The sequence below is a fragment of the Phragmites australis genome, chromosome 23, assembly GCF_958298935.1.
Source record: "Phragmites australis chromosome 23, lpPhrAust1.1, whole genome shotgun sequence".
NCBI lineage: Eukaryota > Viridiplantae > Streptophyta > Magnoliopsida > Poales > Poaceae > Phragmites > Phragmites australis.
In genome coordinates, this window is record NC_084943.1 from 1,412,087 (window position 1) to 1,432,358 (window position 20,272).

Genomic DNA, 20,272 nt, shown 5'->3' on the forward strand with positions numbered 1-20,272 from the left:
AGTAATTCTGTAAAGTAAATTTTATGGAGAAAATAATTGTATAGGAGAAGTGAATCGGAGAAAGTTGATTTTTTCAATTTTCAACATCTAATTTATTTCAATAAATTACTCTTATAAAATTATAAAAGCTAAAAATACTGTTTAACAAAACTCCCATTAATTTTAGTCTAAAAACTGAAGAAAATTACCAAAACGAAGAGGAAGGAAGAGCAAAAGCCCAAAACAGCACAGCGCAGCCACAGCAAAGCAGCGCACACAGCCACAGCACGACACCCTGCCTGAACCGAACGGACAAAAATGGCGAGCTCCCAGTAAAAAATGTCCACTGGGCCCTGGTCTTTCGGGGTCGAAGGCAGGCAGCGGGCGGCAGGGAGGAGAAAGGAGCACGCAATCAGTCGGCCCCGGCTCAAGCTCTCTGCTCTGCTGTGCCTCGCTCACCACCGGAATTCGGGGATCAGTAGAAACTGAACGGATTTTCGAGGTGTTTCCTTCATAAAAATTCCATCTTTCTTTCCGATTTCATCTGGTGTTGGAGGGAGACGGATGTCTTTTATTGGGGAAGCCATCCAGCGACCACGGAGAGCGGAGGCAGTTGGGAGTAGTCGTCCTACCAGTCCAGCAGGTGCTCCAATCTAGCACCCGCAGCCGCAGGCCGTGGAGAACGAGGACGACGACCCGGCCGCCTCATGGAAGGTACGTGCTTTCCTCTTGCTTCAGGACCTGGTTTCCTCTCGAGGGGAGATGAGATAGCTTTGGTTCTAGATCTGCGCGGGGTTTCCTGAGAAACAGGATTCAGGCGGTTTTGTTCTCCTTGATTTTTCCCGATTCCCGGCTAGTTTTCGTAGTCCGAGCTGTAGAATACATGTACAAATTCCCGGTCGATTGTTTGTGCTGTTCTTGATTTTTGTTAGGCACCGAGCGGCTGGGCTGGCTCCAGGCTCGCGCATGGCCGGGCCATCGGTACAAAAGGGCAAGCAACTCCATCCAGAGGGGCCATGGAACAAACAATACACAGAACCGTTTCCTTCTTCTCCTAGGTTCTTCCTTCTCGGCTGTCTCTCCCTCTCTGTACTGCTCATCTCCTACCTCTAGTCTTCTTCTTCCTCTAGGTCCTCCCCTCTGGTTCCTTACCTTAGCAAGGTTGCTAACAATTGGTACAAGAGCCGTTCTTCCTGGAGTGCCACCATGACGGATGAAGATTGCGCTCTTATCATCGCCGATGCTGAACTCGGCGACATCTCCATCACCTCTTCTGACTCCGAAGCCCCTGACGTCGACTCCGAGATCTCCATCCTCTCCGGCACCAGCGTCGAGTTAGTAACTGACTAGCGTACTACTGACATCCCGGAAGCCATCGCACCGCACCTTATCGAGAGTGGGATCCGGAAGCCGGACTACGTCTTCGACCTCGACACGGCATCCGACGCTGGTGCGGAACATGCTGCGATCACCAAAGCCTCCGACGCCAGTGCGGACCACAACAGTCGTATCTCAGACGTGCTCTCCACCAGCATCATCCACCCACACTGGTGTGCGCAAGTAATGAAGGAATCCAGGGGTGCGACAGACCTAGAGCGCGAGGTGGAGGCGCAATCGGAGCGTGGGGTCTCGGAGCTGCGTCTACGGCCAACTCCGCCGATAGACGGCCTCAAGCAGGAAGCTCCCGTCGTCATTTGCCAGGTGACCGGCATAGGACAGCTCTACATCAGACGAGCCATGGGGCACTACCCACAGGTCGTGAATTGGGACCCCGGCATTGACGCCGTCGTCTCCACCGTCGAACCGGAGAAGGAGCTGCCCCTCATCACTGCTGAACCGAAGAAGGAGCTGCCCCTCGTCACCGCCAACACCATCCTCTCCATCCTCGCCGCCAACTACCCAATCGAGAAGCTGGCCTGCTACCTCTCCGACGAACAACGGCGTCTTCCCGGCCTGGTTATGCTTTGAAAACAGCGCGTCTAGCTCCGTCGAGGTCTTGCCGGACAGCATCTCCCACACGGAGCAGAGCTGGCCTGTGCGTGCGGCCGCGTGCATCGCGGCGTTGTCCTATGCGCGTCGCCACGGGTGCAGCAGCGCCCCTGGGTGGTCCTCGCCTCTATCCCCTTCATTGTCGGCAACAAGGACGAGCAGGCCGAGAAGATACTCCTGGGCACTGACGACTTGCTCATCTCTGGCGGATCCATCACAATCCTCGACACCGACAACCATCCCACGACCTCAGCGGTCGGTGACATCATCCGCGACGACATCAACGTCGAAGCGTTCACCAACCGTTCGACGAAATGCCTTGATGACGACGATGCCGACATCACCGCGCTGAATGGGCTCAGGGCGTCCATCCACAGCCCGCTCGTGGACGAGCTCCATGCACGCGGCGAGCTTCTATGGCTCGTCGCGCTGCTCCGCGCGCCTAATCTCCACGCCGTCGACATCCGTGGCCGCGCGTCCATCCAGGTCGTGCGCTTCTCGTACCTCGACCCTGCGCTCCCCGTCATCCGCGAGTTTGGCCTCTTCCACAACATCGTCGGCAACAAAGACCTCGGCATCCAGGTCGTGCACTGCTCGAAGCTGGAGGTGCAGTTCTGTTACGCGTTCATCGACGACCTCGTGCTCATGGCTGCCACCGTTGGGCGCACCATCGTCAAGGACAACGCCACGAGGGGCTTCAAGTCATGGCTAGTGCACGGGCTCAAGCACCTGTTTGGAAGGAGGCCAGGGAGTGAGCTGTTGGGCTGGTTCAAGCACCTGCACTTCGACGGCTACACCAACGACACATTCGAGACACTGGATACCAGCAAGCACTAGTGCAAGGTTGCCTTGCAGTGGCAGCTGGGGCTGCAGGAACATGACGACGTGCCGCTCATCGGGCGGCTGGACCACCAGAAGGGTGTTGACTTCGTCGCAGACGCTATATCGTGAATCGCCGGGTAGGACGTGCAGTTGGTGTTGCTAAGCATAGGGCGCCATGACCTGGAGGACTTGCTGTGGCGGTGCAAGGCGAAGCACAACGACAAGGCTGTGGAAATCACCACCACGCTAGAGCGCTGCGGCCATAGCTTCCTATGGGTCCTGCGGGGCCCGCCAACTGTCGAGTCGGGCGCCGGTGCTCTGGACAGGGCGGAACATTCGACGGACACGAACTTGGACAAGCTGCTCGCAGAGGACCTCGGCAACGACATGGTGGGGCGCGTGTATGTGTTCCAGACAAGGGACATCAGAGTGCATAGCGAGCATGACATCAAAGTGCACAACGATATCAACACGGTGGACGAAGCGTCCAACGGCATGGGGTGCAGCGCCAGCCTGATCACCTTCGACCTCGCCAACTAGGACGTTTCATGGGACCCTGGTGGCGTGACGACAGCGTCTTGGGGGCAAGCTTCATTTCAAGGGAAGAGGAATGTTAGGCCCGAGCGGCTGTGCTAGCTCCAGGCTGGTGCATGGCCAGGTCATCGGTACAAAAGGGCAAGCAACTACATCCAGAGGGGTCATGGAACAAACAATACACAGAACCACTTCCTTTTTCTCCTAGCTTCTTCCTTCTCAGCTGTCTCTCCCTCTCTGTATTGCTCATCTCCTACCTCTAGTCTTCTTCTTCCTCTAGATCCTCCCCTTTAGTTCCTTCCCCTAGCAAGGTTGCTAACAATTTTGCGGCGATTCTTTGCGTGGATATATCAGTAAGGATTAGGGACAAAGAGGAAAAGGTTCGATTTTTTCTTTGAGGAGTTATTACTTGTGACCTTTAGGATGCCATTCTAGGATTTTAGCTTTGAATGCCGTGTTTGATTGAAGTCCTGCTCCCATGGGAGTGTCCAGTTGCTCACACCGGGACTATTTTTGCAGGTACGGGTCTTGCGATAGATTTTTTCTTAAACTTTGGCTCTTGCTTTGGCGTGGTATAAGACGGTATTAAACTCTTTCACATGATAGAGGATGGCTGCGTAGCTTTTGCGGTCCGTGTTTTATGGGTGATTTGGGCTTTTATATAAGATTATCTTTTCTAAGGTAGGGCAAATTCAATTTTAAGCCACTCAGCCAGTTTTCAGGTTCATGTGTGCAATTTGTGAACAAAATTAAGATAGATATTTAGAAAGGAAAGCAATTCCAGTCCTATGGGTTAATTTTGAAATGATATTACAGAAATTACCATATGCATTGCGCAAGTGCAGTTGAGTTTGCCACTTTAGCAAACAACAACACACTAATACAGAATGCACTGCACATTTCTGCCACCTAAGTTTCTGAATTTTTTGATGCTCTAGTGTAGATGCCGTGTATCATTAGGTCAACAGCAATGCCATGTATAATTTGGTCAACAACAATGCCATGTATAATTTGCTCAACAGAGGTGCCATGTATAATTTGGTCAACAGCGATTCCATATCCTTGTCCCCCTTGTGACCAGAATATATATGAAGCGAGTATTACAAAACGTAGGAATGCCCAATTCAATTCGTTTGGGATTTCAGTCGTATTTTGTTTATTTGGTTGTCTCAGTAATTCTTGAATGCCTGGTAATCAATCTGTTCAAGGCAGATTAACTTGAGTAGTCCTTTTTGTTAGTAGATTGGTTGATTGTTCTCTGATCCTAAATGTCCTGAACATTGTGTCCATATTTAAGTTTCTATGCTTTTTCTTTGATATGTATGGACTTGTTGGATACGACTAGAAAAACACAAAAAGTCATGTCCATATTGTATTGTACTGGTATTGGCATGCCAGTATTGGTTAAACCATGTCCGTATTTCCTGTCATATGTATGGTTTCATAGTACACCTGTTATCTACTTATCTTCAGTACTCTAGTGTTTATCTGTTACTTCCTGTTTCTTTACACAGCTTCAATCCTAGAATTTTCTTGAAGCCCCTCGCATTCATTTACTCTGAAGTCTGAACATCCTTTATGTACAAACTTTACATTTTGTAACTGAGGAATTTGATGGCATTTTGCAGGCCAATCACCTGACCATATATCAGTTGATTCAGCTCCAAAAAAGTCTAGTACTTCATCACGAGGTAGACAGCATAATTTCTCATCATCTACATGTAAAGATTTTCTCCGGAAGTTTGTGGACAACAAACTTCTGACTTCGAGCCTAGAGGATTGGTTCTCTGGTCACAGTGAAGATTATGGTTTCAGGAAGCCGGCATTTGATGTCCCTTTTGACCTTACTGAATTACAGAATTTTGATTATGCTCTGGAGGGTGTTACTTTTCAGCAGCTAGTACGGATGCCAAATGCTCTTTATGCATCAACATCAGATGTTTTTGAAGCTACTGCATACCTTGCTTTGGAGGATTTCCTACATGCAGGTATTAAGGGATTTTGGGAAACTTTCTGGGGTCCTGATGAAGCAATGCCTTGCTCAGTTGCCTGTATACACAGCACAAGCTCCAAGTTCTATCCTGCTGAGAAGGCTATTAGCAGTGGGAAACTCGATGGTGTTTGTGCAACAGCTGTCCTGCTGAAGAATTTAAAGCATTCTCAAGGAAGATGGGATCATATTGTTGTATTGGCTTTGTTGAGACCTGATATTGGAATGGTTTCTGCACAAGGTGACCACGAGCCATCTCCTGGTATCTTGGGGGAGGCACTGTTCTTTGCCTTGCGTGTTCTACTATCTCGAAGCCTTAGCAGATCCTCCACCGTTCTTCGAAATTCAGATTGTGTTTACTTGCTTCTTGTTGATTCACAGTTTGGAGGAGTGGTCAAGGTCCAAGGTGATCTGAACAAGCTGGATTTCGATCTGAACAATGTTTATGACTGTGCTGCTGAATGGATAAAGAAACATGCCAAAATTACAGTTTCTTCCATAGATCGAGTGTGGAACAAACTTGGGAATGCTAACTGGGGAGACATTGGGACCCTTCAAGTTCTCCTTACAATTTTCCATTCAATGATCCAGTTTTGTGGAGAACCTAAGTATTCTCTTGATGAACTAGCAACGGAACATAGTTCCCGACTAAAAAGTCGCAGATCAGAAAGACATTTGGTCGACAGACAAGCTAATGGAAATGGTTTATTTCGATTCCAACAACAAAGTCATTCGCCTGAAATTGTTGAAGTACAGGAGGAAGCAGCTGTTGATGTGAAACCACAAGAAACCTTGAAGCTTGAAATAGGATCTGTTGTATTGATGGAGGATGCTTACTGCCAAAAGGGTTTCCAAATCAATGACACTCTAACTTACAGTGATCCTCCTATTTATACTTCTACTCCTGTAGAAGAGCCTACCAAAACCTATTTGTTCTATGTAGGCTCCAGCCCTTCTCATTTGGAGCCGGCATGGGAGGATATGAATTCCTGGTACCAAGTACAAAGGCAGACAAAAGTACTGACTTTGATGAAACAGAGTGGCATCTCAAGCAGATATATACCACAGATGGTAGCTTCTGGACACGTCGTCCATCCAGGCCCATGTAACAAGCCTAACTCGAGTGGGAATTGTGGTCACCCATGGTGCAGTACTCCAATCCTTGTCACTTCACCAGTCGGTGAGACCATTTCAAATCTTATACGGAATGGTTTGTTCGGTGTTGAGGAGGCTCTGAGATGTTGCCATGATTGTTTATCTGCCCTTGCTGCTGCATCATCTTCAGGAATTCGTCACGGTGATTTCCGGCCAGAGAATGTGATCCGTACGAGTAACGGTTCAAGGCATCCATATTTTGTCCTTATTGGATGGGGTCATGCTATCCTAGAAGATAGGGATCGACCTGTAATGAATCTGTTCTTCTCATCTACGTTTGCGCTCCAGGAAGGCAAGCTATGTGCAGCATCTGACGCAGAAAGTTTAATTTATCTTCTATTTTTCTGTTGCGGTGGAGTTTGCCCAGAGCTTGACTCAGTTGAAAGTGCACTTCAATGGAGGGAGACGTCATGGTCCAGGAGAGTTATACAGCAGAAGTTGGGCGATGTCTCAGCAGTGTTGAAAGCTTTTGCAGATTATGTTGACAGCCTCTGTGGGACCCCATACCCAATGGACTATGAGATATGGTTGAGAAGATTGCGAAGAACAATCAATGAAGATCATGGGAAGGAGATCGATACATCAAGTTAATACTGCAACACATTTTCTTGCAAATTCAAATCGTGGAAGATCAAGAACGATCAGCCCATTACCTTTTGTTGTTGTTGTTGTTGTATATAATTGATTTGTTAAAGGTCCATAGCTCATAGTATTGTCCTTGGTCTTGCACCATTTCATCGATAAGGTCACTTCCAAAGTTGCAATCTGCTGCTGCTATCCTCAACTTGGATCACTGTTCACTGTTCCGTGGTTTTGCGTTCAGCCCTTCACACAAAAATGTAGTATATAGATCCTTGAGGATATCAGCAACATGATGTATTTTGTGAATGGTCTTTGTATATTGGTGAGCTGCTCTCTGGTTGCCCTCCGAGATTCTGGGTCCATTTTATTTGGTACGGCTGGGCTTGTTGATGATTTTATTTTTCACATGGTCAGTGTTTTAACTTTTAAGCAGTAGGTAAATGTGGATATGGAGTGTGGGAATAGTCGATCAAGTTTTTGTCCTTTCTCTTTTTGTAATCTGACCAGAATGGATTCGTGATTAGAGGTGGTTTGGCATAGTAGCATTTTGTTCCGAGTTCTGACTAAATTATTTGTTGTGTGCAAGTGCACCAAGTTTCCTGTAAATGGTATCTTGCTCAGTTGTTCAAGTTCCTATCCTGAAACTGCTGGGTCTGGATTTATTTGATGATGCCAACATGCTCCATGCATCAAGAAATGTCTTTCTGATGGTGATATGACTTTTGTTTGCATCACTGCGATGGTTGTACAATTCATGTATCACATTCAGCGGCTGCTTCATGGGATCGTTACTCATGGGGCCTCAAACTTGTATTGGTCACTATTTATAAACTTCGGATGATGTCTAAATTATGTTGTGATGAATGTTTCTGCATTGTTTCTGTGATTGTTAAGACAGCCTTTTCCAGGTTACAGTTTGCAGAACAAGAAGAGAGCTGCATACAAACTCGAATGCTGTGCCGATTCTTGTTTAATGTGTGCCTTTGTTGTAATCCACATCTACCATAATCATCATGGATGGATCAAATTATCGAGTTAAAGACAAGCAAGCAGATTAGTTGGGCTGCTCTATATAAGAGCCAATTGTTTTTTTCACCGCTAAATAATTTCATTTATTTGTCATTCTAACTTACAGTTATTTACTCTTGGGTGGTCACATTTTATTGACACAAGTGATATTATAATTAAACGGGTCTGCTAGCGTCCGGACGTTCGATCCGGGCACAACGTCGAACGGTTCCATGAAACATTGTCAGACCGTCTCCAACCGAGTCGGTATCGGCTCGGCTTTGTTCCTGTTGCGGCTGGCGGGCGCCCGGAAGCGACTCCAACGGAGTCGGTATCGTGTGCGACAGGGATGCGGGGTGGGAAGCGTTCGGCAAAACCAGATGGCGCTGGAGGCCGCATTCGGGCGAGCGGATAGGATAGCCACCAGCTCCCGAGACGCTGCGGAAGGGGATCTGGCGAGGCGCCGCGGCGGTGAGGACGGCGGGGGGGGGGGGACTCGGGCGGAAGCGCGGAAGGTCGGGGCCCTCGGCGGCGGTCCCTGCGGAGGAGGAGAGGAGGGGAGCAGATCCGGCGGAGGCAGTTCCATCGTCCCCGCCGTCCGCGGGCTCGGCGACAGCACCAAGGAAGACGTCGGCAGCAACGTAAGTCCTCTCGCGCTACTTCCAGTCCATGCGGTGGCCGCTGGTGGGGGGGGGGGGACCGAGGTGGGTGCATCGGCGCTAGGGATTGGGTTCTCCACGGCGCTAGGGATTAGGGATTTGTTGACGCCTCGGTTCGGTTGTGGCTGTGGCAAGCGCGTAGACGCAAAGCATGTAGCTTCGACGGCGATTCATGGTGGCCACAGGTTGTTCGGCCGCAAGCATAGGAAAAGTAATTTTGAGCCATTTTACCGAGGCGTTTGTTGAGGAGTTTATGAACTGGAACACTGCTTGGTTGATCTGGAAAGCACATAGTGAAGGCATTGGTGATGATAAGCAATGTAGTTGAATTAGGGGCCGAGCTTGAAGAATTGGTATTTGCTCCCTTTGCATTCATGTGCTAGACCTCAAGATTAGTAAAATTGTGGTAGACTTGCATTTGAGCTGCGGATCTGACATCATGGAGTCATGTGCTCTCCTGTCCTAGCTGGTGTGGCTAGTGTTGCTTTGATTGAGCTATGTGTATTATGCACTGATCTTTCTTATATATACACACTGTCTTTCTTTGAGGATACACACTGTCTTTGGTATATATACACATAGCTAATTCTTTGGTAGGATTATGTTGTGCAAACTGTTTCCCCGGCTGAAACCTAATGAGGGACTCCATGTGCTCTCCTAATTGTTTCTGAGAAACCTGAGATGAAATAAAGGGCTCTCCTGGCCTAGCTGGTGTGGCTAGTGTTGCTTTGATTGAGCTATATGCAGTTATGCACTGATCTTTCTTATATATACACACTGTCTTTCTTATATATACACACTGTCTTTCTTTGAGGATACACACTGTCTTTGTTATATATACACATAGCTAATTATTTCCTAGGAGTATGTTGTGCAAACTGTTTCCCAGGCTCTCCTAATTGTTTCTGAGAAACCTGCGATGAGGGAACCTTGTGCTCTCCTATCCTACCTGTTGTCCACAGTAGTCATTCTAGTTGCAAATACCTGTTAGTAATGACCTGTTTACTTTGTCCATATGATCTGTTTGTGTCAGGCATATTCGATAGCGCAATGAACCAGAATGCTTCATTCATTTCAGATAGTAATGGTCCATTAGATAGTGTAATGTACCAGAATTATTGGTTAATTTTGGCTGCTGCAGGACACAGAATGCCATGTGTTTGCCTCATCTTTATTTTTCTGCATATTACTGCAAGTGTCAGCATAGTACTGCTATTGTACTGCAACTGTATGGAGAGGTACATTAGGTACATGTACAGAATTCATGCATGATTGGTAGGTAACAGATTCTCAGTTGAGCCATCGGTCTCATTGGTTGTAGATGGACGCCGCTTCGCTCGCCGCCCTTGTCTCCAAAATGCAGGACCACGTCGAACAAATGGCGGTAGAACTGAAGAACGTCGTGAAAAACAACTTGAGTACGGAGGGCACCCCCGCCGATGTGGACCTGAACCGAGCTCTCCTTCAGGTCGAGAACATTGCCGGGGAACTGGAGATGCTCGTGTTCCAAGTGGAAGATGCGCTGCAGACTGGTGATGGCTGCAAGGAAGTGTCCGAGACCACCACTTTGCTCGAGGATGGGTCCGGTTCACAGGATGTCGACTGCAACGACATTGTTCCAGTGGATTGGAGCGGCGATGAGCTGTTGTGTGGAGATTCAGCGGACTCTATGTCAATAGAATCCGATAGGTCGTGGCGTCTGCAGTAAATTGCTCTATGTAGTCGGCTTTACTGCAGTGGTAATAAACGTAGTGTTGTGTTGTACTGATATAACGAAACCATATGTTGCTTATTGTCTTTGTGTATTGTCTTTGTCGAGTAAAGTGCATGGTTCATGTATTTCATAGCCTTTGTCCCATATTTCATGTGTTGTACTGATATAACGAAACCATATGTTACTTACTGTCTTTGTGTATTGTCTTTGTCGAGTAAAGTGCATGGTTCATGTATTTCATAGCCTTTGTCCCATATTTCATGTGTTGTACTGATATAACGAAACCATATGTTGCTTACTGTCTTTGTGTATTGTCTTTGTCGAATAACGTGCATGGTTCATGTATTTCATAGCCTTTGTCCCATATTTCAGGAGCAGTATGGAGTATGCCCCTTTTCTTCGGGGTGATGAGGATGACATTCCGTGGGACGATGTTGTGCCGCCCACTCAGGATGACTTCATCGGGACGCAGCTTCCTACGTCCGAAGAACAGAACGAGTTGCCAACGGCATGTGGTCGTGGAAGCAGTTACACGATCCAGGAGGACCTTCTGCTAGTCAAGTCGTGGCTTAACGTGAGTATGGATCCCGTGGTGGGGACGAACCAAAGTATGGGGGCTTTCTGGCAGAGGATCGAGATATTTTACCACGAGCACAAGGAGTTCCCTACCACTCGGAACAAGAAGTCTCTTCAGGGTAGGTGGACCTTCGTCAACGGCATGGTGCAGCGATTCTGCGGCCACTATGCTAAAGCCCTTCGTACTAGGAGGAGTGGGATGACGGAGGCCGACACGGTATGCATAATTAAATGCAAATGTGTAGTTTCAATTCATTATATGTACTGTGGCATTTAATATGATGTGGGCCAATTTCAGATTGCAGCTGCATGTCAGATGTTCCAGGCAGCGGAGAAAAGGGAGTTCACATTGATGCCATGCTGGGCCGAGTTACGCCACCATCCTAAATGGCAATCAGAGCCGTCTCACAAGAAGAAGAAGACTGCGGCACAGGGAACTCCGGTATCAACACAGGAGGGAGAGACCTCCCCCGGCTGCATCGATGGTGATGGTGCGACGCCCACGCATACCAGCGGGAGCAGCCGGCAGAAGCGGCCAGCAGGCCGAAACAAGGCAAGGGACCTCGCTCGCGGTTCGGCTTCATCAACATCGGTCACAAAACCAGTGCTTGAGATGTTCGACAGGCAAATTGCGGTGAAAGAGAAACTTGAGAAGGAACGCGCCGATCGCTTTGCAGAGCTGTTGAGAATTGAGGAGCAGAGGTTGCGCCTGGAGGAGGAGCGTGTCCAACTGGAAAAGGTCAAGGAGGAGAGGCAAAAAATCAGGGAGGAGAGGGAGATCATGAGCATGGATATTTCGCAAATGGACGAGGACCAGCAGGCATATTACAAGAGCCTACGCCGAAGCATCATCGCAGCTCGCCGAGCTGAATCTGCCCCCTGAGTTTTGGTGCCCATCTTTGCAAACAATGTTTCCTTCACTTCATTTACTTTTCATGCAAATAGACTTTTCCTTTACTGCCTGGGACTTGTTAAGCAAACAGGATTTTCAGTTTTGTTTGTTCAGTACTATGGACTTCCTACAATTTGTATTACGTGCATGTTTTAGCATATTAGTCGGAACTGTTAGATTGTGGCCGATCGGCCGAGTATAACAGATGGTTGCCGATAGTGGACCAGGTATTTGTGATATTAGACGTATTCGACAGATATTTCATTATGCTGAACTTTTGGTGTGAGTTTGCTGATGATTTCCTTTGCGCTGTCAGAAGATAGAGGATCGGCCAATATTGATCTGTTGAGCAACATGCATGAGTGCCTACCATGATCTGCTGTTTTCAGAATTGGAGTGGCTGATGTGCAGGCTCAGAAGTGATATATGTGCCACTTGTTGATGTGCAGGCTCCGAAGTGATATCAAGGAGGACGCAAAACCTCCTCTGGCAGCGAAACAACCCCTCCAGCTTGGACGAAACAAGCTGCCGGTTTGTGTGCAAGCAAGCCTACACGCAGAATTTGTTGTTCAATTGGAAAAAACTGTTCGGCAACAAACTGAATTTGTTGTTCAGTTGGCACAAGGGAAACGCCAAATATTACATGATACTTAGTGTGCCTCAAAGTTCACATTACCCCAATGAAGCCATGGAAGCGACAGAATGGAACCATGGACTGGGACACGATATTACATTTATTTGAACACGATGTAATGCGATACGATATTACATTTATTTGAACACGATGTAATGCGATACGATATTACATTTATTTAAGGTGGCATGAGGTCTATTGTCCTCTTGCGACCTGCCACAGGTGCTCCACAATGTCGTCACGGAGTTGATGATGCGTTGGTCGACTTCTAATTTGCCCGTACCTTTCCATAAATGCTTCAAGCGGGGGGGGGGGGGGGTTGGTTCGTGAGACGGCACCGCGTCCTCGCCCGAACCCTCGTAGACGTATTCGACAGCACCTTCCGTTCTCTCATCCTCGATTATCATGTTATGCATGATGATACACGCGGTCATTACGTCGCTGAGGATTTCTTGATCCCACAACCTCGCCGCGCCACGGACGATGGGAAACCTGGACTGCAACACTCCAAATGCCCGCTCAACATCCTTTCGTGCAGCCGCCTGCTGCACCACGAAGTGTTGATGCTTCGGGCCTACTGGAGATGGTATGGGTTTCACAAATGTCGCCTACTCTGGGTAGATCCCGTCTGCAAGATAGTACCCCATTGTATAATGGTGGCCATTAATAGAGTATTGTACCTTCGGTGCTACTCCCCCAGCAAGGTTGTCAAGGAGATGAGACCGGTGCAGCACATTGATGTCGTTCAATGAACCTGGCATCCCAAAGAAGGCATGCCAAATCCATAGGTCCTGCGATGCCACAGCCTCTAGAATGATAGTCGGTGCATTGACATGGCCCCTGAACGAACCGGACCACGCCGTGGGACAGTTCTTCCACCTCCAGTGCATGCAATCGATGCTTCCAAGCATCCCGGGGAACCCTCGACACTGGTTCATATCCAGCAATCGAGCAGTGTCCTCCTCGGTCGGCGCCCGGAGGTACTCGTCACCGAACACCTTGACAATGGCCCGCACGAAACGCCGCATGCTCTCGATGATGGTGCTCTCCCCTAGCCGGAGGCACTCGTCAAGAGAATCTGCAGGAGCATCGTAAGCTAACATACGGAAAGCGGCAGTTACTTTTTGCAAGGGTGACAGCCCAAGCTCTTCGGCAGCGTTCCTCCTTTGCTTGAACCATGGGTCATGGTCCTTCACCTCCCTCACAATCTTGCAGTACAAATCGCGATTCATCCGGAACCTGCACGGCGATGGATCAGTACTAGTTCATAAATCGTCCGTTTCGTACACCATCGAATAGTGTTACCTGCGCCGAAAGATGTAGTCGGGGTACACTGTGGACTCAGCAAAGTAGTCGTTGTACAATCGATTGTGTCCCTCCTGACGATTCCTACGGATGCGCCGGTGCCCGGGGACGGAGCCTCCCCACGGCCCTCTGCGCGAAGCTTCGACGTCGTTATGCCATGCGGCAAGCGTCGCTAGGACCAACTCATCTTCCTCATCGGACTCCTCGGTGGAGAAGCATAACCCTCTCATGTACTGCTTCCATGCAGCACGAGGCTCCATTTCGTGGCTTGCAAATGAGAGCCCCTCTTGCACGTATATATAGTGCCCGACCGAACCTTCCAAGAGAAGCCACTTGTGCTCCTTCCCTTGCAAGCCATTTTGTCGGAGCCTTCGCCCGCAAGCTTCCGTCATCCTTGCTTCACACGATTCCTTCTACTGGAAGACACCAAAATTTATGTTGCAACAAACCAGTGCAACGGGATGCTAAGTATATGTCGTCACGATGCTCAGTATATACCAAAATAGGAAAGAGAAGATAGAGGATGAAATAAAGGAGATTCTGTTGGAGATGAAGGGAATGAGGGATGCTGCAATAGTGATAGGGGATGCTGTAATAGTATTTTAGAGGATGAAGTTTTAAGGATTCTGTTGGAGATGGCCTCAAAGAACTTATGCAACATCGAAATACATACACTGAAAAAGTAATTAACGGATCTGAAAAAATTATCCATTTGAGTTAATTTCGTAGGATGATGTGTGAAACATTCTTGAAGAACTTTTGTAAATTTTCATAATATCTGAAACATTACATTTGAACGTCTAAAATATTAAAAATTCGAAAATATAGGAATTAACTCGAATGGATAATTTTGTCAGGTCCATATCTGTATATAAGAGATTTCGGGATGTAACATAAAAAAATAACTATAGCAATAATTTTTCATAACATCTGAAAGATTAAATTTGAACATCTGAAACATTAGAGATGCGAAAATATAAGAATTAACTCGAATGAATAATTTTTTCGAATCCAGATCTATACGTCAGAGATTCCAGAATGTAACGTACGAAAATAATTATAGTAACAAATTTTCGTAACATCTAAAATATTAAATTTGAACGTCTGAAACATTAGAGATACGATGACACAAAAATTAACTCAAATAGATTATATTTTTAAGTTCAATTACATGCGCCAATCAAACAAAACGTCCTATGGCTCCGGACGTACGTAGACAAACATCTCCGATAAGCAAAAGATCAATCTTTTCTATGACAAATCATCAATTTATTCCTATAAAACGCCATCCCGTTTGTCCGCTCGATCGGACGGTTCCCGAAGCGAGCCAGGCACCCCGGCCCCTCCGTACCCGGCTGTCTCCTCTCGCCGCATCAATTTGAGGAGAGGGATCGATGGCGGCCGCGGCGCCGGTGTACCGGCGGGTGCTCAGGGCGGTGCAGAAGCACGTCGGCGGGGGCGCCTCCAAGAAGCACTTCCGCGACTTCGTCGCCGCCGAGTTCCGCGCCCCCGCCGGCACGGAGGCCGACGTCAGGGCGAGGCTGCGGCTCGCCGGGGATTACGCCTACCTCCTCGCCAGCGTCCACCACCACAAGGTAGGAGGTTAAGCGCGATGTTATCGATGCGGAATGTTATAGCTGGTGGTGCTTCTGAGAAGGATCCGTTACTTGTTTTACGGGGGAGATCATGTGTTTGACGAAATGTCAACGAAGAGTCTTCCCCCATTTTATTCGGCTTCCTTGCTTCGATATGGTATGCATTAGTTACAGAGAATGGGATTTAACTAAACAAGAGCTTACAAATGTGAGAAATTTATAATTTGGATATGCACGAAGTGCTAGTAGTTGGCTGGCTGAATCTCACTCAGGTCTTCGGAGGTCTAGTTTGGTTGATAATCATACAACGAATAGGATAGAAAATTTCATCATGTCTGTATGTCTGTTAATCATAATGTGCTCACATGCTTTTTTAATTGCTAATTACTGACATTTGAACTAATTAGATAACCTATTTTACATCAAACAAGTTCTTCAAATCGTTTCGATGATTGCATGATACCATCTGTTTATAGTGCACTGATTACTCCATTAACTCTAGATCATGTTTGATTATCCAGGACCTGCTATTCTCATATAATATAGCTGTGGACCGATCCGATGAAATGAAGAAGATATTGAACAAATCTGCTGCCAGTGTAGGCCTTCAGCTTCCAGATGTCTACCAGCCATGAGAGCTTCTTTTTCTGCACGTTTATGGGACCCATGGTACTGCCATTTAGCTATGTAACTTTGTTCTGAGTCCTACATTCGAGTTGTTTTGGAAAATTTAGCTTGCTTATTGTGCACCTTTCCCAATAATGAGCAATGGCATTGGTTTGTTGATGATGTTTTGTTCCATGCTGTATGAATTCCTTATATGAGAATCAATCGCTTCCCTGCTGTAACTTGCATAGCATCTAAATCGTGTTACATCATTGGTTGTTCCTATTCACTGTCTCTTCAATTTTATCATTCTGACCTGGCAAAAAGCAAGAAGGCAATCCATAGGTGTACCTACTTTGTTGATACATCCACTTTTCTTATCCAAGGTCAACATGCTCTTAAAAAAATAAAATGCAAAGATATTATGAACAATGCGTGGGAGATATAGAAAATAATTAGATTTAATACACTCTCATTGAAAACATTTTCTGTGGACTGAGGTATATAATAAGAATAGTACTACACTTTCCTTTTTTTTGTTAATGATGTCAACTCAAAATCACAATGGTCATATCTGCAAACAAGCTCCCAGTTGTACACAAGTAAAACAAAGCTATCAGCTCTTGTCCTTTGAAGATTGGGCAGTTCTATTTGAACTATTACTTTCTTTAGCATCATACTCACCTGGTGATTCTGCGTTAGCTTCAGCAGATGTTTGTGTGGAAGATGTATTTGGACTACTAATTTCGTTAACATCGTCCTCAGTTGTTTCATCGTTGCATGCTGTGGTAGCTGCTGCAGATGTTCCAGCACCTTCATTTCCTTGTGCCCAGGCTGAAGGAAAATGCCCTGATTTTTCGCCCTCGTTCCTGTTCTTGTCATCTGAACTATCTTCAAATGAACCATAGTCTATGTTCTGAAGTACTGTTGGAATCTGCATACCCCCAACAAGTACTTCTTTGTTATCCATGTCTATATCATTCTTTTTCCTTGGGGTTGTCACATCCAGACCAATATATGGAGTGTAGAACCCGGCTTCAAGTGCTCCCTCACCTACCCGTGAACTGAAATCATTCAGCGGAGGAGGTATATTGGTAAAGAACACTTCCGCAAAGTTTGCTGCTATGCTCTTTCGGTAGGGATCGTCGTCCTTATCATAGTGGTATCTGAAGTTCTCATACGTTGTCTGCAGTGCAGAATATGTAGTTAGTATTGGTAAAACTATAGGAGCTTGTAAGTACTAATACCATTAAAATGGTGGAAACTTTTAAACTACTCTGTTGACCATAAAGACATTTTAATTTGGATATTATATAGCTCACAACAGTAGATTACAAAGCCATTTTAATTTGGATATTATATAGCTCACAACCTTAATCTGGAGTTTTTACATTGTACTTGGTTACATGTGATCTGAATTGGGAATTCAAATCAACAATAAATGTTCTAACAGAACCAAATTTCCTTTTTTTTTTCTTTGTGTACGGCCTTGTGCAGTCTTTGCATCTTAATAATAACACTTTCAGTAGAGATCTACCCCATGCCAAAAATAACATCCAATCAAAATATTTGGTCAGTGCAAAATTATTGTTGCTTCCACTGGATCTACCAGCACCAGAGCAAGAAATTAGTTTATTTCCCTTTTCATGGTAATCATATGGAGTTGCTAGTTCAAGAGACCAAAACTGTCTTACTGAGTTATTGTAGTCCAGTCAAATGCATTACTCGAATTCTGGTATAAGAGAATCAGAATTCTTAACAATATTCTAAAAAGATATGCAACAAAAGGAAGTAAAATCACCTGATTAGTACTGAAATACTGTGAGGCCACCAACAAACCAAACAACTATGGAAGTGTATATGATTAGCGCAAAAGAGTAAGCTTCCTTGTGCAAGGCCTTCCAGATAGAGCCACTATTGTCTTCCATTTGGCTGTAGACACTCACCATGAAAAAATAAAGACAAATATGCACAGGAAAGTCGATGTTGCTATGAACAGAAAGAAGTAGCGGTAGTTCCTCTGTAAGGAACATGAAAAAACAATGGTGATTATTCTTGGCCAATGGAAACTATTTAAGAATGCAAATATCGATGGAACTTACTTAGACAGTGTTTATCTGTAAGATATTATTGCATTTCTGAAATATGAATTTGGATTATGCTTGACTTATCAGTTTTTAATGCAAACTATGACACATGTCCGCAAAGCCTCAAAAGTCAGTCAGTGAGACATATGTTAGGTGTGGTTCAGTATTTCTTATAAAAATTTGGAAGTTCACTTTCCTAGTTAAGTGTCTAATCTGATTAACAAATCCAGTCAGAGCTAACAACTTTCCCTGGTGATTTTGTAAAAAAGTAAGCTGCTACTGAGTTTGGTCTAACACAACTAATTGGAACTTTTTAGTTAATAGAACAACTAAAGCTGTATGCATAAGTCCAAATTACTAAACACCTGTATTTGGCAGGTTTCTCTCTCCCTTTAATACAATGATACACAACTCTCCTGCATGTTCGAGAAAAAAAAGAATTTTTTTTTTGCTTGGTAATGTCTGGATATTCAGGAACAGATTAAAATTAGAGAAATATCAGAGATGAAAGGAAATTAGGCTAGGTTTGGGGCTTTGGGCTCCTTGCCGTTCTTATTGAAAGCAAAATTCATTCCATGGTGGGCGGGCGGTACCTTAGGCAGGTCTCGCAAAACTTCACCTTCACTGTGAAACCATTCACAATGACGTCCTTTGGCTGACGGAACCTCATCCGTGGGGTTCTCCCGACGCTCCAGTCCATGGATGGTGTGCTGGAGCCAAGCAACTCATCAGCTTCAGGTGGCACTCTTCTTGGTACTATTCCTGGGTCTCTAGCAGATGTCATCTAGAGGAAGACCAAATCCAGCATTTGAGGCCATGGGTTGTTCAGTTTTACGTTCTAGTGGCAATTGGAATGTTTAATTCTTGAAGTACTGGATGGTCACACTTTCAGATGTTAAGGCTGAAATCGTTGTGGATTCATATGATTGCTGGTATGAAAGTAGAGATGACAAAGAGGCTGCTCAAAAAGTTGCAGTGACGACTTGATGACGGCATATACTGACCATAATTGTTGTGACGATCACTATCAGCAGTGCCTCGATGCATATGCTGTTGCCCAGTGGTGTGCTCCTGAGAGTTGTAAAATTTGGATTTCATCTGGTAGCAGAAGACGATGGTTGGGCTGACGTTGAGGAACGTTGACAGCAGCAGTGATGCTGCATCTGGTCCAAGTATCAGCCTCCCACCACACAAGAATACCTTCAGATTAAGCTTGACGTACATCATTAAATGTCTCTCTCTTTCAGGTAAGAACTTTGGGGCTTGAAGAATTCTCATGTAATTTGAATTTAAAGGCTATGTACCTAACTATCAAGAGTTGTACAGGTGCCCTATGGCATCGAGCTTTTTGTGAAGAACAAATTGCTGGAGATGACAAGGCTATGCGATGCTGTGCCCGTGCAGACATGGTGGCTAAAGCACACATGTACAGGCGAGGGGGAAATGAGGCAGGTGATGAGGTGAAAATTAAGCAGGCGTGCGTACGTTGTTTCCTTTCCAAGCTTGGTAGAGCCTCCTGGGCTTGGCGTCCAGCTGCTGCAGTGTCACATCGGCCTCTGGCTTGATGATCATGTCTTCTCCTCGCCGCTGCTGTGTGAAGCTTTTCTCGTCTCATGAGTCATGGCATGGTGATGAGAAGGAGATCTGTGTGTGTTCTTTGGTTTGAACGGATGGGCAGAGCAGAAGCATTGTTGTTGCCGTAGGAGGAGGACGGATCATTGGCACACTCTCTCAGCATGTACCAACTGGATTTCCCTTTTTAATCTATGGAGTCCCCAAGGATTGGAGAAGCGATGACTTTTTTTTAGCCTCAGCACGGGATATAAGTGTAGTATCCGAACATACTTCACACATACTTAAGATCTACAATTTATACACACATGTCTACCGAAGAGGATTACGAAGTCTTTCACTAGAGATGGCCAAATGAGCCAGTCGGCCCGGTTCGGCTAGGCACGGCCCGATATGCTCGGCTAGTGTAACGAGTCGTGCCGTACCGGTCCGCATGCCGTGCCCTCGGCCTAAGGCACAGCCCGTCATGCATCGAGCTGTGCCGGCCCGGTGGGCACAACGTGTATGGTGCCACGGGCGGCCTGAAAAAATAAAAATAAAAAATAGCTACAAAATTTAAAAAATATATAGAAA

The 20,272-nt window shown here is 46.2% G+C and overlaps 4 protein-coding genes across 4 annotated transcripts; 2 read left to right on the top strand and 2 right to left on the bottom strand.

The window, feature by feature from the left end:
* Positions 1–226: 226 nt before the first annotated feature.
* LOC133906208 (uncharacterized) lies at positions 227–7,619 on the top strand. The gene is made up of 2 exons (XM_062348028.1): positions 227–693; positions 4,953–7,619. The coding sequence occupies exons 1-2, from the start codon at positions 687–689 to the stop codon at positions 7,058–7,060; spliced, it is 2,115 nt and encodes a 704-aa protein (XP_062204012.1). The 5' UTR covers positions 227–686; the 3' UTR covers positions 7,061–7,619.
* A 5,523-nt stretch (positions 7,620–13,142) lies between these two features.
* On the bottom strand, positions 13,143–14,099 carry LOC133906820 (uncharacterized). Its single transcript, XM_062348835.1, has 2 exons — positions 13,840–14,099; positions 13,143–13,773 (listed from the first exon to the last, which is right to left on the bottom strand). The coding sequence occupies exons 1-2, from the start codon at positions 14,097–14,099 to the stop codon at positions 13,143–13,145; spliced, it is 891 nt and encodes a 296-aa protein (XP_062204819.1).
* A 1,033-nt stretch (positions 14,100–15,132) lies between these two features.
* LOC133905675 (uncharacterized) lies at positions 15,133–16,293 on the top strand. The gene is made up of 2 exons (XM_062347439.1): positions 15,133–15,434; positions 15,956–16,293. Exons 1-2 carry the CDS (start codon positions 15,234–15,236, stop codon positions 16,067–16,069), a joined length of 315 nt encoding a protein of 104 aa, XP_062203423.1. The 5' UTR covers positions 15,133–15,233; the 3' UTR covers positions 16,070–16,293.
* Positions 16,294–16,539: 246 nt separating this feature from the next.
* Positions 16,540–19,370, bottom strand: LOC133906822 (probable protein S-acyltransferase 4). Its single transcript, XM_062348836.1, has 4 exons — positions 18,698–19,370; positions 17,987–18,137; positions 17,880–17,886; positions 16,540–17,226 (listed from the first exon to the last, which is right to left on the bottom strand). The coding sequence occupies exons 1-4, from the start codon at positions 18,909–18,911 to the stop codon at positions 16,657–16,659; spliced, it is 942 nt and encodes a 313-aa protein (XP_062204820.1). The 5' UTR covers positions 18,912–19,370; the 3' UTR covers positions 16,540–16,656.
* Positions 19,371–20,272: the final 902 nt, after the last annotated feature.

Excerpts from the sequence above, each read along its gene's own strand:
- LOC133906820 (XM_062348835.1), bottom strand. The coding sequence starts at position 14,099 with ATGGAGCCTCGTGCTGCATGGAAGCAGTACATGAGAGGGTTATGCTTC. Across the intron at positions 13,774-13,839 it reads GACTACATCTTTCGGCGCAG|GTTCCGGATGAATCGCGATT; the intron begins GTAACACTATTC and ends ATCGCCGTGCAG.
- LOC133905675 (XM_062347439.1), top strand. The coding sequence starts at position 15,234 with ATGGCGGCCGCGGCGCCGGTGTACCGGCGGGTGCTCAGGGCGGTGCAG. Across the intron at positions 15,435-15,955 it reads CCAGCGTCCACCACCACAAG|GACCTGCTATTCTCATATAA; the intron begins GTAGGAGGTTAA and ends TTGATTATCCAG.
- LOC133906822 (XM_062348836.1), bottom strand. The coding sequence starts at position 18,911 with ATGACATCTGCTAGAGACCCAGGAATAGTACCAAGAAGAGTGCCACCT. Across the intron at positions 18,138-18,697 it reads CCGCCCGCCCACCATGGAAT|TTCCATCGATATTTGCATTC; the intron begins GAATTTTGCTTT and ends TGTCTAAGTAAG.